The 14,130-nt window shown below is 37.5% G+C and overlaps 1 protein-coding gene across 3 annotated transcripts in view; it reads left to right on the plus strand.

Annotated features, from left to right (window-relative positions):
* The window catches only part of cntnap5a (contactin associated protein family member 5a), a 141,351-nt gene that overhangs the window by 52,113 nt on the left and 75,108 nt on the right, over positions 1-14,130 (plus strand). For all 3 annotated transcript variants that reach the window (XM_073912676.1, XM_009304680.4, XM_068223603.2), the window contains one exon: positions 11,500-11,647. Coding sequence is in view for 2 of the 3 variants with exons in the window: in XM_009304680.4 (XP_009302955.1) it covers positions 11,500-11,647 (148 nt within the window). In the remaining variant the exon portion in view is untranslated. The remainder of the gene's footprint in view (positions 1-11,499; positions 11,648-14,130) is intronic.

The following is a 14,130-nucleotide window of genomic DNA, read 5'->3' on the forward strand; positions in this document are numbered from 1 at the left end:
GCCCGCTTGGCCGGAGGCGCAGGCGCAGGCGGGGGCGGGGCAGCACTTGTTGGCGGGCGCCCTCGGCGAGGAACAGCGGAAGTGGATGGCTCGGCGGGTGGAGCGGGCTTACGGCCACGCCGATAGATGACATTGCCCATCGCATCCGACTGCTCTTTCACCGCCTTGAATTCCTGGGTGAATTCACCGACGGTGTCGCCGAACAGGCCAGCCTGGGATATGGGCGAGTCAAGAAAGCGAACTTTGTCAACGTCGCGCATATCGGCCAGGTTTAGCCAGAGGTGGCGTTCCTGAACCACAAGTGTGGACATCGTCCTCCCCAGCGCACACGCGGCGGACTTAGTAGTCCGAAGAGCATAGTCGGTCGCGGTGCGCAGCTCATGTAATAAGCTTGGGTTGGACCCGCCCTCGTGCAGCTCGGCCAGCGCCTGCGCTTGGTAGCGCTGGTAGGGGGCCATCGCGTGCAAAGCAGAAGCAGCCTGGCCCGCAGCCTTATAAGCTCTGGCTCCGAGGGAGGCAGACAACCTACAGGCTTTGGACGGGAGGCGGGGCAAACCCCGCCACGTAGAGGCGCCGCGCGGACAAAGATTGACCGCGATAGCGCGCTCCACTGACGGGATCGCCTCATACCCCCTGGCAGCTCCGCCGTCAAGGGCGGTGAGGGCGGAGGCACACGCAGCACGGGCAGAGAAAGGTGCCCTCCAAGACTGCGTGAGCCTACTGTGCACTTCCGGGAAGAAGGGGACGAGAGGCTTCGAAGGCTTCGCCTTCTGGTCCTCTACGTAGCACCCATCTAGTCGGTCCGGCCGCGGAGCTGGGGGATAAACCATCTCCAACCCCACGGCCGAAGCAGCCCTGGAAAGCACGGCTAACATGTCCGCTTCAGGATCCGATTTGACAGCGCTCACCTGCCCGGAGGGGGCGAGCGGGTCCGGATCTTCGTCGGACAGTGAAAGCCCACCCTCCGATGCCGCGGAGGACATCTGATCTCCGGTGTCAGCGAGTGTGAGAGCTACCATCTGGTTAGACGGATCACTCTCACCACCCGAAGCTTGGATGGAGCGCCGTGAGGAGCGAGAGGTCCGCGAGCCCGTGGGCGGCGGATTATCTCCCGCTGAAACCCTCAGATCTGCCCGAGCGCCCGCTGCTTTTTTAGAACAGGAGGCAACTGGGGTGGCTCGCTCTCTTGCGAAAGTTAGCCGCGATCTTAGCTGTGCAACGGTCATGGCATCGCAATGACGACATGAACCGCCCGCGAGCACCGCATTAACATGCTGGACCCCCAAACATGCAATGCAGTGATCGTGTCCATCATCCGGAGCCAGGAAACCCCCGCATCCAGAAACGCACAGTCGGAGCGCCATCCTGAAAAGGACGTGCTGCACGACTGTGTTGCTCTTTTAGGAAAGTTGCAACTATACGCACCGCTCTGGAGGACCGGACCCAAAGAACCGCAGGCAAGGGAGTAACCCAGCTCGACCGTCTGCCACCGCGAAGACCCACTCTGGACCGGGAGACACACTCATTCGCTCTGAAGTGCTGATCAGCAAGAGGAACCCTCATCGACTCACTCAGAAAGGATCTGAAGCGAAAAGGAAGGCGTCTGCTGGCTTCAGGTGTGCTTATATGCTGAGATAATTGCAGATGTCGCAAACCTGCGCAAGCTTACGCTGCCAATTAATTTCATTCATTGGCCCGTTCAATACTCTCCAGACAAGCGGCTTCTGATCCGAATCCTCCCAATGCGTGGATTTTACAAATCAAATCCACTTATAGTGCTGAAGTTCCCCCCGAAGGGGAACTAAAGTTACAAGTGCAAGTGCGTGGTTTCCTTTACAATTTTCAATGTGTTTTGCACTTGTGCTCAAGCTCCCCTGCTTTTTTTTGTAACTAGGTGACCATCAGCCATTTTCAGTGGGCAACAAACGTACAAACCATTGCTGCAGCACTGATACAAGTTTATGGAGAAAAGTATAAAGTAAAGTGCTGCAGGTTTGGATCCACTGTGTTTGTATGAGTTAATTAGTCTGCATTATTACGGAGATGTGTATATTCCATACAAAGTGTGAAGCGCGTTGCAGTCCCGACATAGCATTTAGAAAAGTTGGCATTGCTTCCAAGACATGCATTCATCAACCATTTTTAATAAAAATTCAGGATAGCGCTTTATACCGAAGCTTCGTACCGACTTTATTTTATCGATAATGACAATGGTGTTCAGTCAGTATATATACTGATTTATATAATGATAATATAATGAAACTGGTTTTATCACCCAGCCTTAAGTCTGCTTTTTCAATAACGTCTATGTTATAAAGGATGTTGTGAGGGATGTTGTCTACAATTCAAATCTAATCTGCCTAAATCTGTAAATGTGTTTCATTGTGAGATTTGTTTGGGATTAACAATTGACAATGCATTTTGCAGTACTTTTAAGTCTAATCAATTAATTAATTTGAATAAACTAACAGCTCCACCTTTAACATTAAAAAGTTTCAGATACTGTTAATTGAGATTTTTGTTTTCATTTTAATGCTGTAATAAACAACTACTGAATGGAGAAAAAAGGAGGCTACTTGAAAATTTACAGTTAATTCACTATTCCTGGTTAGTCAAAAGCATAAAAAGAACAAAAAGTCAGAAAATGCGGAAAACTGCTGATTTACAGATATTTTTACAGTAAAACAACAAAGAAACTAAATAACTTACACAAAAATAAAACTATTAAATTAAACATTTCAAAATAAATAAAACTAAAATAATAAAATAAAAATATAATAAAATAAATAAAAGTGAATTTAAATGACTGTATTAATGAGACAATCAAATAAAGCACTTGTTGACATTAAGGTCAGCATAGCTCTTTTATGAATAATGTACTAATGTTACTAATAACCTTCAAGTGATTTTAACATCTGAGATCCAGATAGAGCTTATGTCCTGTGAACATTATGGTGCTGGTGAACTGAAGACAGACTAGTGTTATAAAAGCAGATATAGCTGTTGACATGTATCTTGTTGAAATTTCCCAGACACACTTCCTTCTTTGTCTTCATTTTCTCTCATCTTGTATTGCCGTCTTCTCCTGCTGGAGAAACAGGATTCGCCTGCGTTGACAGAAAATTGCTGACTGCATTGGCTTTGTGGGCCTCACAGCGGTCATTTCTTACGCCTTACAGCCTGTGGGGCATCCAGATACTGAGCTGCATTCATGCTGTCCTTTGTCATTTTCTTTTCTCTGACAGTTTATATATGTGTGTGTGTGTGAGAGAGAAACATATGAAGAGAGAGAGAGATGTGTGCGTGTGCGTGCGCGTGTGTGTGCGTGTGTGTGCATGACAGGTGTGTAGCATGACATGTTAAAAGTGACAGTCATTATTTTGAGGCACTTCCATGAAGTATCAGTTTGCTTGCTCTTTTTTTCTTTTTGTTTCTTTTCCTCGTCTAATGTTCTATTTTTCCTTTTCTGTAAATTTTCTCTCTTGTTTTTTCTTTCCTCTTTATATTTTCTTTTGCTCTTTCGTTCTATTTTCTTTTCTATTTTCTTCCTTTTTCTTTTTACCTTTCCTTTCCTATCATTTCTTTCCCTTTATTTTTGTTCCTAAATTTCCTCTGTTTTCCTTTATTTCCATTCCTTTATTTCTTTTCCTTCATTTCTTTTCTCTTCCTTTCCTTTATTTCCTTTCTATTAATTTCTCTTCCCTTTATTTCCTTTTCTTTATTTTCCTTTATTTTCTTTCCTTTAATTTAATTTAATTTCAATTCCTTTTTTCTTTCCTTATCTTTTAATCTAGTTTTATTCCATTTCCATTTACCTTTTTTTTTTCAATTTCTTCTTCTTTTATTTTCTTCCCTTTTTTCTTTCTTTTTTCCATTTCTTTTACTTTTCCCCTTTCTTTCCTTTTTCTTTTCAATTTTGCTTTTATTTTATTACATTTCTTTTTTCCTTTTCCTTTCCTTTCCATTTCATTTCATTTCATTTTCTTTTCATGTCATTTAATTTCCATTTTCTTTATTCTTTTATTTTTCTTTTCATTTTCTTTTTCTTTATTTTTTGTTTTTCTTTCCTTTTTCTTTTTTCTCCCTTTTCCTTTCCCATTTCCTTTTATTTCCTTTCCTTTTCAAGTTTATATAATTAATTTTATAAATTTAATTTAATTTCCTTTTCCTTTTTTTCTTTTAATTACATTTCTTTCCATTTTTCCCTTTTCCATTCTTTTTTGTTTTCCGTTTCTCTTTCCTTTTTTTCATTTTCCTTTAATTTATTACATTTTATTTTCTTTTCCTTTTCTTTTCCTATCTTTTTTTTAATTTCCCTTTTCCTTTTTCCGTTTTCATATTTCCTTTTTCCTTGTCTTTTCTATTCTGTCTTTTTCTTTTCTTTTTCTTTCTTTATATGTCAGTTTCATTTACTTTTTGATTTTCAATGAATTTTCCAATTCTTTTTCATTTCTATTTAACATTTTTATTAAATTTTTTTCTTAACATTTTTACTTTTTGGTCATTTTGATGTAATCTTCACAGTTACTGTTTTCAATTTGGTCTCACGGAAGAGGTTTTAATCTTGCATTCTCACTTTGAATGCCTGATTCACACCACACCTGGAAGTTTTTTTTTTGGTGGCCATATGAACAGGTTGCAGTATTCACACGCTGTGAGTGAGCGGCACTTAGCAGGAGTGAAGCTGAAGAAGGTGTAAGCCTAGTGTTAGATCTGAGCCTATTTTTGACACATACAGTACAGTAGCTTTCTGATTTCTCTAGAATGTATTGAAACACAATAGAATTCTCCTAAAGGCATAGTTCACCCAAAACAAAACAAAGTCTGTCATAATTTACTAACCCTTTACTTGATTTAACCCTTTATGAGTTTACTCCTTCTTTCTGTTGAACACAAAGAACATATTTAGAAAAATGCTGTAAACCTGTAACATTAACTTCCATAGTATTTGTTTTTCCTACTAGTCAGTGGTTACAGGTTTTCAGTTTTCTTCAAAATATCTGTTTTTTTTAATTCAACAGAAGAAAAAAACTCATGATGGTTTGATACAAGTAAGCAAATAGTGAGTACATTTTAATAAAAAAAAAAAAAATTAATATAATTTCCCTGGCTATTAAGAGTATAATGATGACTATTGGCAACTACTATTTACAATTATGTCCATTATTGAAGATTTACACTCCTGAAAATAAAGGTGGGGAGAAAAAAATGTGAGGTAGCAAAAAATGTGAGGGAGAAAAATAAGGTAGCATGTTAAAGGTTCGTCATGAGTGAAACAGGCCTAATGGTCCTTAGGAGGGACACAAAAGCATTTTCAATAATGAACCTTAAAGGAGAAAGTAGCATTTATTTCAAGAAGATCATTGAGGCCTTAACATAAAACAGTCCATTTTTACACTTGTCTTTGAACTTATAAAATGCTTTAAGACTTAAAATTGTTATCTTCATGACAAAGATGCACAAAACTATCAATTCTACTTCGTTTATTTGAGGAAAAATACTTGATTTATGGTGATAACCATCATGCTTTCTAGTAGTTGATAAAGATTACAGCTACTGAATGTAAACAATAAATTAAGGAAATTATTAGCATGATGCATTTATGTTAATGTGTTAAAAATGCATTTGTAGCTAATTAGATGAAATGTGGTTAATGTTAGTGACAGGTTCAGTAGTATGGCTAGGTTAAAATATGGGTTAAGTGGTAGTGATATGGGTCAACAATTTAAGTATAGATGTATTTACAGAAATTATTTATAACTGTAATTGCTTGCAGGTACAATGCATTCGTAAAGCACTTCGATTTTTTTTTCTTCACTTTTTAATTTTTATTTTACAGCCTTATTCTAAAATGGATTAAAATAATTAACTTCCTGAACATTCTACAGAAAATGCCCCATAATGACAATGTAAAAAATTTTTTTTTTTAAATTGTTGCAAAATTATTAAAAATAAAAACCTGAAAAATCACATGTACATAAGTATTTACAGCCTTTGCAGTGAAGCTCTAACTTAAGCTAAGGTACAATCTGTTTCCACTGATCATTCTTGTTTCAGCAGCTTAATTGAAGTTCACCTGTGGTAAATTCAGTTGATTGAACATGATTTGAAAAGGCATACACCTGTCTATATACGATGTTTAAGGCTGCACAATATGTCATGTCAAAGCACAAACCAAGCATGAAGACAAAGGAATTGTCAGTAGCCCTCCGAGACAGGATTGTCTTGAGGCACAAGGCTGGGGAAGGTTACAGAAAACTTTCTACTGCTCTGAAAGTTCCAATAAGCAGAGTAGCCTCCATCATCCATAAGTGGAAGATGTTTGGAACCACCAGGACTCTTCCTTGAGCTGGCCGGCCATCTAAGCTGATTGATCAGGGAGAAGGGCCTTAGTCAGGGAGGTGATCAATAACTCAATGGTCTCTTTGTCTGAGCTCTAGCATTCTTCTGTGGAGAAAGAACAACCTTACAGTAGGACAACCATCTGTGCAGCAATCCACCAATCAGCCATTTGTAAGGTAGAGTGCCCAGATGGAAAACCAGGCAGCGCTCATCACCAGGCTAATACCATCCCTACAGTGAAACATGGTGGTGGCATCATCATGCTGTGGGGATGATTTTCAGCAGCAGGAACTGGAAGACTAGTCAGGATAGAGGGAAAGCAATGAATGCAGCAATGTACAGAAACATCCTGAATGAAAACCTGCTTCAGAGTGCTCTTGACCACTGGGGCAATGGTTCATCTTCCAGCAAGACAATGACCCAAAGCACACAACCAAAATATTAATAGAATAGCTTCACAACAACTTGGTGAATGTTCTTGAGTGACCCAGCCAGAGCCCAGATCTACATCTTATTGAACATCTCGGGAGAGATTTGAAAATAACTGTACACCGTCGTTTCACATCCAAAGTGACAGAGCTTGAGAGGTACTGCAAAGAGGAATGGGCAAAAATCCCCAAAGACAGGTGTGCCAAGCTTGTGGCATCATATTCAAAAAGACTTAAGGCTGTAATTGCTGCCAAAGGTGCATAAACAAAGTACTGAGCAAAGGCTGTGAATACTTATGTACATGTGATTTTTCAGGTTTAATTTTAATAAATTTGCACAGCTTCAAAATCTTTGTTTCACAAAGTGTGTAGAATTTGGTGGGAATAAATTAATTTAATCCATTTTGAAATAAGGCTGTACCATAAAAAATGTGGAAAAAGTGAAACAATATGAATACTTTCCGGATGTTTCTTTTATTGTTAGTAAAATGTTAATCTAATGTTTAACCTTTTGTTATGAAGCAGATGATGGTTGACGTTAACAATTAATATGCAGATCACATGCATACTGAATATGTGGGCTTAGTCTGTACAGATCAAAGATCGGCTGTGGTCTATTAAGCCTCTTCACAGTATCTACACAATAAGAGCATTGTATCACATATATATTTTTAATGTTAGTGCACAGCCTTTACTGATATTAAATAGGTTATCTGAAGTACTTTCCAGTTTATTTAGTTTAATTTAGAGCTTTTGAGGTTCGAAACATGAAAATCCATAAGCATATGTTGTTTTGAAATGTTTATCCAATGTATTTATATGCATAGACAAAATATTATATTTTAATTAACTGCATTTGAGTCCTTTCTGAGCAAATCTTGATATATAATACTATTTGTTTTACCAGCATATTTGTAATTGACTGACACCCCTAAAAAACTGTATAAACCTTTCTTGTCAGTTCATCTTCATCTGAGTCTCATGGCCAAAACTCACTTCTCACTTCATCTAAATTTACTCAATTCTTTATATGTCTGTCTTTCTCTCTTTCCATCTCTCCTCCACACCTCTCAGCGCTCACATTATACGGAGGCTTGAGCAGTCCCATAGGCAATCGATTGGAGGGCCTATGCTTTTGTTAGATTAGCTTTTTTAAAGCTTGAGCCCATTTGGGTCCCATAAAGTATAATTGATGTAAAAGTCTGCGACTCATTTAGCCGTGACGAGCCAGAGCCAGAATGGCAGGAGAAGTGTGCTCAAAATCACCTCAGGCGTCAGTTTCTCACTTTGCTCACTGTACACATGCTAGTGCAGCCCTACAGCTCTCACATGATGGAATCGTCACTTGCCAGGCCTTTGGATCCCTTTAGATATTTTGCCTGTTTTCTGCTCAGCTGGACAACTGTAAATAAAACATTTATGATGTTTCTTTGAGCAGGCGATGCACAGTGGAGACAGTAAGAGAGGAAAGCAGGAGAGGAAAAGGCTTCTTGTCAGTTGTCTGGGGACCGTTTTGCTGTCTTAGCTCTCATTTAAACATGGTCACAGAGGCTCAGAGGTGCTGTCTATTTCTGACACTCTCGGGCCCTCGCTTCTCTGGGGACGGAGTGTAATTCATGTTTTGAGCGGTCAGTGGAGCCCCGATGAGCACTTTTGCAGATCTAAAGCCACTTTCTTTTGAAGAAAACTGCCATCTTTAACATTAATTGGAAATGTTTGTTACAGTCATGTTTTATGATTAGTTATTTATGGTTATATTAATAATTTAAATTAGCTGTATTATTGTTTTTGTTGTTTTTATTTTTTATTTTGTTGGTATTATTTTTTCAGTTGAGTTTAGTTTATGTTTTCCAGTTTTGATTGTTTCATTGTTGCCAATGTTTGTATTTTGTTAAAAAAATATATATACATTTAGTTTACAAAAAAATGCATATTAAGTTTTTTTTTTAAATATAAAATTTGATTTAATTTTAGTTTATTTTATTTAAGTTAGCAGTAATACCCCTCCTGCGCTTTTAAATTGACTTTCTCAAGCCTTTCAGTAGAAAGACATTGTGAAGCAGGTGCTGATAAAGGTTTTGTAATGTGGACTCACACTGGTTTTAGTGGAGGGATGACTGGTGAATCACAGGAGGATGTAACAGTTGCAGACGTAACAGGGCTGATGAAACGGTCCATGGAGAGTCGGCGATAACGGCAGCAGTTCACGGGGGCTTTAATGAAGGAGGAGGAGGTCTAGCAGGAGTGGATTCAGGAATAGAGCTAATGAAGTGTAGAGAGGAGCTGTTTACGTGGGCAGCCTGTAACCGGGGCATCTCTCAGGATCCGGTGGGAGCTCCGCTGCGCTCTTGGGCTGAGGTGAGCTGATAGGTAATTGGACAGATCCATTGTTGTTTTCTCTTTTTTCCATCTCAGAGGTGGAAAAAAGAAAGGAAGAAGCAGTCAGGGACAGGATGCTGTCGTCACTGAGTGTCAAATGAGAGTCGTGTGAGGAAGTGATGATGTAATGACAAATGCACTTGTGTTGACGCTGTTGCATTGGGAATGGAAAAATATGCCATAACCATTCAGTACAGAAGAGTTAGATGTAGAAATAAGTAGATTATCTGTGTATCTTTGGGCAGTTAGTGAAGCAATCAGATGGATATGATGAGGGAAAAATGAGTAATGGCCCAATATTGCTAAGAATGATAACAAGGTTATAAGAATGATATGACAACAGGCACATGCACACATAGGGCTCAACCTGTGCAGTGCACATGTCCTTTTTAGTCTTGGATAGAAAGTGCCCTTCCAAAAGGATCTGAAGTGTTCCAGCGACAACCCCCCTTTTTTGCGCGACATACCACTTGGTTTTATATATATATATATATATATATATATATATATAAAGTATTTTTTTACAATGCAATTTTAAAATACAGCAACATACTGCAGAACTGTCCTAAAGAAAAATACAGTTCATTTCACGGTTAAATACTGTGTCACTTACAAAAATTGTTAATTGGGTATGCTGCTTGCACACGCATCTGGTGTCCCTTACTGTAGTATGCAATTGCACCTTGCACATATATTTGAACACATATACTTCTCTCGCCATAGTATGTTTTTTGGACACGTTTTTTGTCTCTCTCACCATAGTGTGCTACTGACACAAATCACTTCAGAAAACCACCAGTAGCCTACATTATAACCAGTTATGGCCTGTATTAAACCCATACAGTATTGTCCTCGTTTGTATATCTGTGTATGCATCATAGAAGCGTTTAATTTTGACTAGGGCTGCACAATATATCATTTCAGCATGGACATCGTAATGTGCACATCTGCAATAGTCACAACGCAAAGATTTGCAATGTACAGTCTGAATTATAGTTGAACAGGAGCTACAGAATTGTATATAATCATTTAATTTCTAGGACATTTATATGATTTATGCAACTCACTTTCAGTTTTTGTCTTGTCACTAGTCCAAAGATCTACATCTCAAAGCAAAAACAAGATTATTTTACGGAACCCACTGGCAGATAGTTTCTTTAAAACAAGCAAAAAACTAAATTTTTACTTGGTCTAAAGATTTGTTTGATATTTGGACAAGAAATGAGACAAAACAAAAAAGAAACGCATGTTTTTGCATTGTGATTACACCAATTCTGTACCTGAATACTGTTAGACTCCCCAGAAAACAGTCACATAAAGCTATAAAAACCATCTTTTGAAGCTGTTTTCATATCACAATATTTATTACAGAAAAATATCACAATTGCAGATTGTCAATATCATGCAGCCCTAATTTTGACACTCCTAATCTATATGTTGTTGCTCTTCTGTTGATTTGATTTGATTCTATTGTCCTCATTTGTGTATACGTCACAGATTGGATGAAATGAATAAGTGTAAATGTTAAAGGATATATCTTAAAGAAGATCTTCCACAGACTCCAGATCGCTGAGCTGTTATCTACACACATGCTCTCCTCAGTACTTTTGGCTGGCATAATATTTCTTTTTTTAATCTGTCTGCAAGCAGAATGAAGCAGAACCTTTAAAGTCACTAACGTCAGATTGTTGTTTTTGCTGGCATCATAACAGGATTTGTGGGCTGCGAGTGCTCACCAGGGGAGGTGATGATATTGTTGATGTTATTTATCTCAAAGGGACATAGAAAAGTCTGTTTAAAAAAAAAAAATGATGTCTCCTCTTTGTGATTCATCTGTATCCATGTGGTGTTTTGGTCATCGATTCTCGTACAAGTCTCAACTGTGAAGTGAGTCAGACACAAATTACTGTCAAAATTATGTGTGCTGGCAGATGAGAACGAGTTGACATTTACATGAACTGGCACAACCTTCAAAACAAATATTGCTTTTTGAATTCAGTTGGACTGGCTCATACATAAATAGCTTAAAGATGATGCCTGATCAGCCAGAAAATGTTATATTAATTATTAAAAAACACTTTAAAAATAGAACAGCATAGCTTTTAAAATGAATTTAGCTTTTTTTTTTAAAATATATATATATAACTCTCATGTTAAAAATAAATATATTAATTAATAGTTGTAATGTTTTATTACATTTATTTTTATATCTTTTCAACCAATATATCCAACATTTTCACAAAAAAAAAAAAATAATAATTTTTAACTCTTACACTTTAAAACACTACTGTGACACCACAGAGTACTACAGTCATATAAAGTAAAAACTGTTATTTTTGTGTAATTACAGAGAATTGTGGGTAACGTGAATACAGAAAGTGTGGTCCACCATAAACTGAGCCACTCAATCAGGACCCGCTTCCTCCGCTTTGTTCCTTTGGAGTGGAGCCCCAGTGGTCGCGTGGGCCTCAGAGTGGCGGTGTACGGCTGTGCTTACCGTGAGTACTTCATGTGTAATATATTACAAATGCTCAAAAATTATACATACATATCAGTGTGGTTTATTTTTTATTTTTTTAAATGGCAGTGAATGGCAAACTGAATCAAGTTTTTGTGGGTTTACAATAGAATTTGCTTTGAATAATAAAAAAAAATACCAATGTTTTCATTCAATTAATTGACATAAATATTTCACAAATCCAGGTGCCAGAAGACTTTAAGTGGTATAAAGATGATAAATGGGATAAACTGTTGTATAAAAGTTGAAAAACAGTTATGTACATCAGAGAATTTGATGGACTTTATTTAAATTCATGTTAATTTTTCCTTTCTGTGCAAGTCAGAGTAAAAAACACTAATAGAGTCTCATAAACTGCAGTGGTCTAGTTTAGGATTTTCATCAAATAATGTATTTATTGTTTAGTTGTACCAAACTTCATTGTATGCCCTCAGAACACTATTATGAAACTCATCTACAGAAACTCAGAAATGCCAACTAGCCGTAAATGCAAACCTTTTTGCTGTGAGGTGACAGTGCTAATCACTGAGCCACCGTGCTGCAAATGATAGATATAAAAACATTTATTCCTGAGACTGACAAAAAAATCAGTCTGAATTAAATAGACATTTATTATAAAAAAATCCCTAAGTTAATACTTAATTATTGTGTGCCATGATCCATGCATTAGACTCGGATGCGTGTATGCTTTGCTAATAAATGCAGCAAGAAGAATCACATTTATAATCATCCACAGACACTGAAAGAATTTGCGTGCAAATCCCATGACAAATGGGAACAGTTATTTTTTAATAAGCTAAAAGTCAGGCTGCATAGAGTACACTGGATCTTGAGTGGCGAGTTTAACCTTGAAAAAAGAGAATAAATGTTCTTTTAATTATAGGTGATTTGACGGCTACTGCTCACTGGTAGTGTGGTGATTGCACCTAACAGCTCAGATTAACTTGAGCCTCATATCACATAATGGGCAAAATACTAATGCTAATCAGCCAACTGCTGTGACAGTTGTGAACTCGAGCTGAACCTGAGAATGGTGCAATACTAGATAAGTGTCATTATCATGACTGCAAGATTGTTATGCCCAGACCTCATCCCTCATGGCTCACCATATCCTTATTTTGTCAAATGGAGCAGTCGCTATTTATTATCAAAAATAGGTCATTACATTCAGTGTTGAAGTATGTGCAGGCTTTTTTGCTTCACTAATTCAAAATAGAGGCATTCATTTTCTGTCTGTTTGTTTTACTTCACTCTTTCATTCATTTTTTTCTGTAGGCTATATAGGGTTTTGCTTCATTATGAGCTGTGTTGTACAGTAATGAATTAGAACGCAGATAAAGAGATTTCTGCATAACAAGTGTGCAAACAAAAATGAGAAAGAAGTTTTTGATGCTGAATGTGTTTGATGCAATTGTGGTCTGTAGAAAAACATCTACAGTTTTCATGTTTAAAAAGACGAGGAGGAAAGAAATGTTTAAGTGTCTGTCGTACTTGGATTGTACTTGTTGTACTGGGTCAATGTATTGCTCAAAAAACATAACATGGTATTGCGTCAGAGCAGATGCTTTTAACAAGGTCTATTTTTTAACCATCTCAAAGCAAGCATCATTAGTTTTTTTTTAGTCTTATTTTTACCAAAGGATAAATGAACTGAAATGATGAAAGGAGCTGGTGAAATTCTAACTTCTTTTTAGATATCTTAGAACACTGAAAATTAACATTATATTTACAATTCAGTTGTGGTACAGAATTCAATTACATAATTTTATATTGTATGACATTAATACATTTCCCTTAATTTTTGTTATTTTTATTTTTTTGGTTTGAATGAATTTAAGATTTGCATTAAGAAATTACATTAGCTTACTAATAACCTTGGGGGGGGGGGGGGGGTGATTGCAGGGTACTTTTAGGAGCACATTTTAACATATACTGTATATCACAAAATACTTAAAACATTATTCAAAGTCATTTGTTTTCATGCATCACTCTGCAGTCTTCATAAACAAGATAATTAAAGAACTTAAACTCTAAATAATCTTCCTTGTTCATTTATTTGACAAGTTATACTAGTGTAGGATAACACATTTCTAGCATTCAAGTACACCAAGGCACATTGTTGCACTTGTAAACTTTAACAGGCCTACAGTTTAGGTCAATTTATTCTGGTCTTTTTATTCTGCATAAACGAGGACTTCCTATATTACAGTAAACGTGTTAATATTGCTATTGAAAACAGAAGTATAATATCATCAACAGTGGACATTTTGATAGTGTTTCACATCATGATAATGACTGAAGTTTAATCTTTTTATTACCTGTGTCAATTTGGGCATCAACTGACGAATGCGGGGAACTGATCCACGCAAAGAGAGTGCCGCGAAAGCAGAAGAAGCGATTGCACGTGACACCTAAAGCATCCGAGAGAGGCATTCCTTTACCTTTGAGCCCTCAAATGTGTCA

The sequence above is a fragment of the Danio rerio genome, chromosome 9, assembly GCF_049306965.1.
Source record: "Danio rerio strain Tuebingen ecotype United States chromosome 9, GRCz12tu, whole genome shotgun sequence".
NCBI classification, from domain to species: Eukaryota; Metazoa; Chordata; class Actinopteri; order Cypriniformes; family Danionidae; genus Danio; species Danio rerio.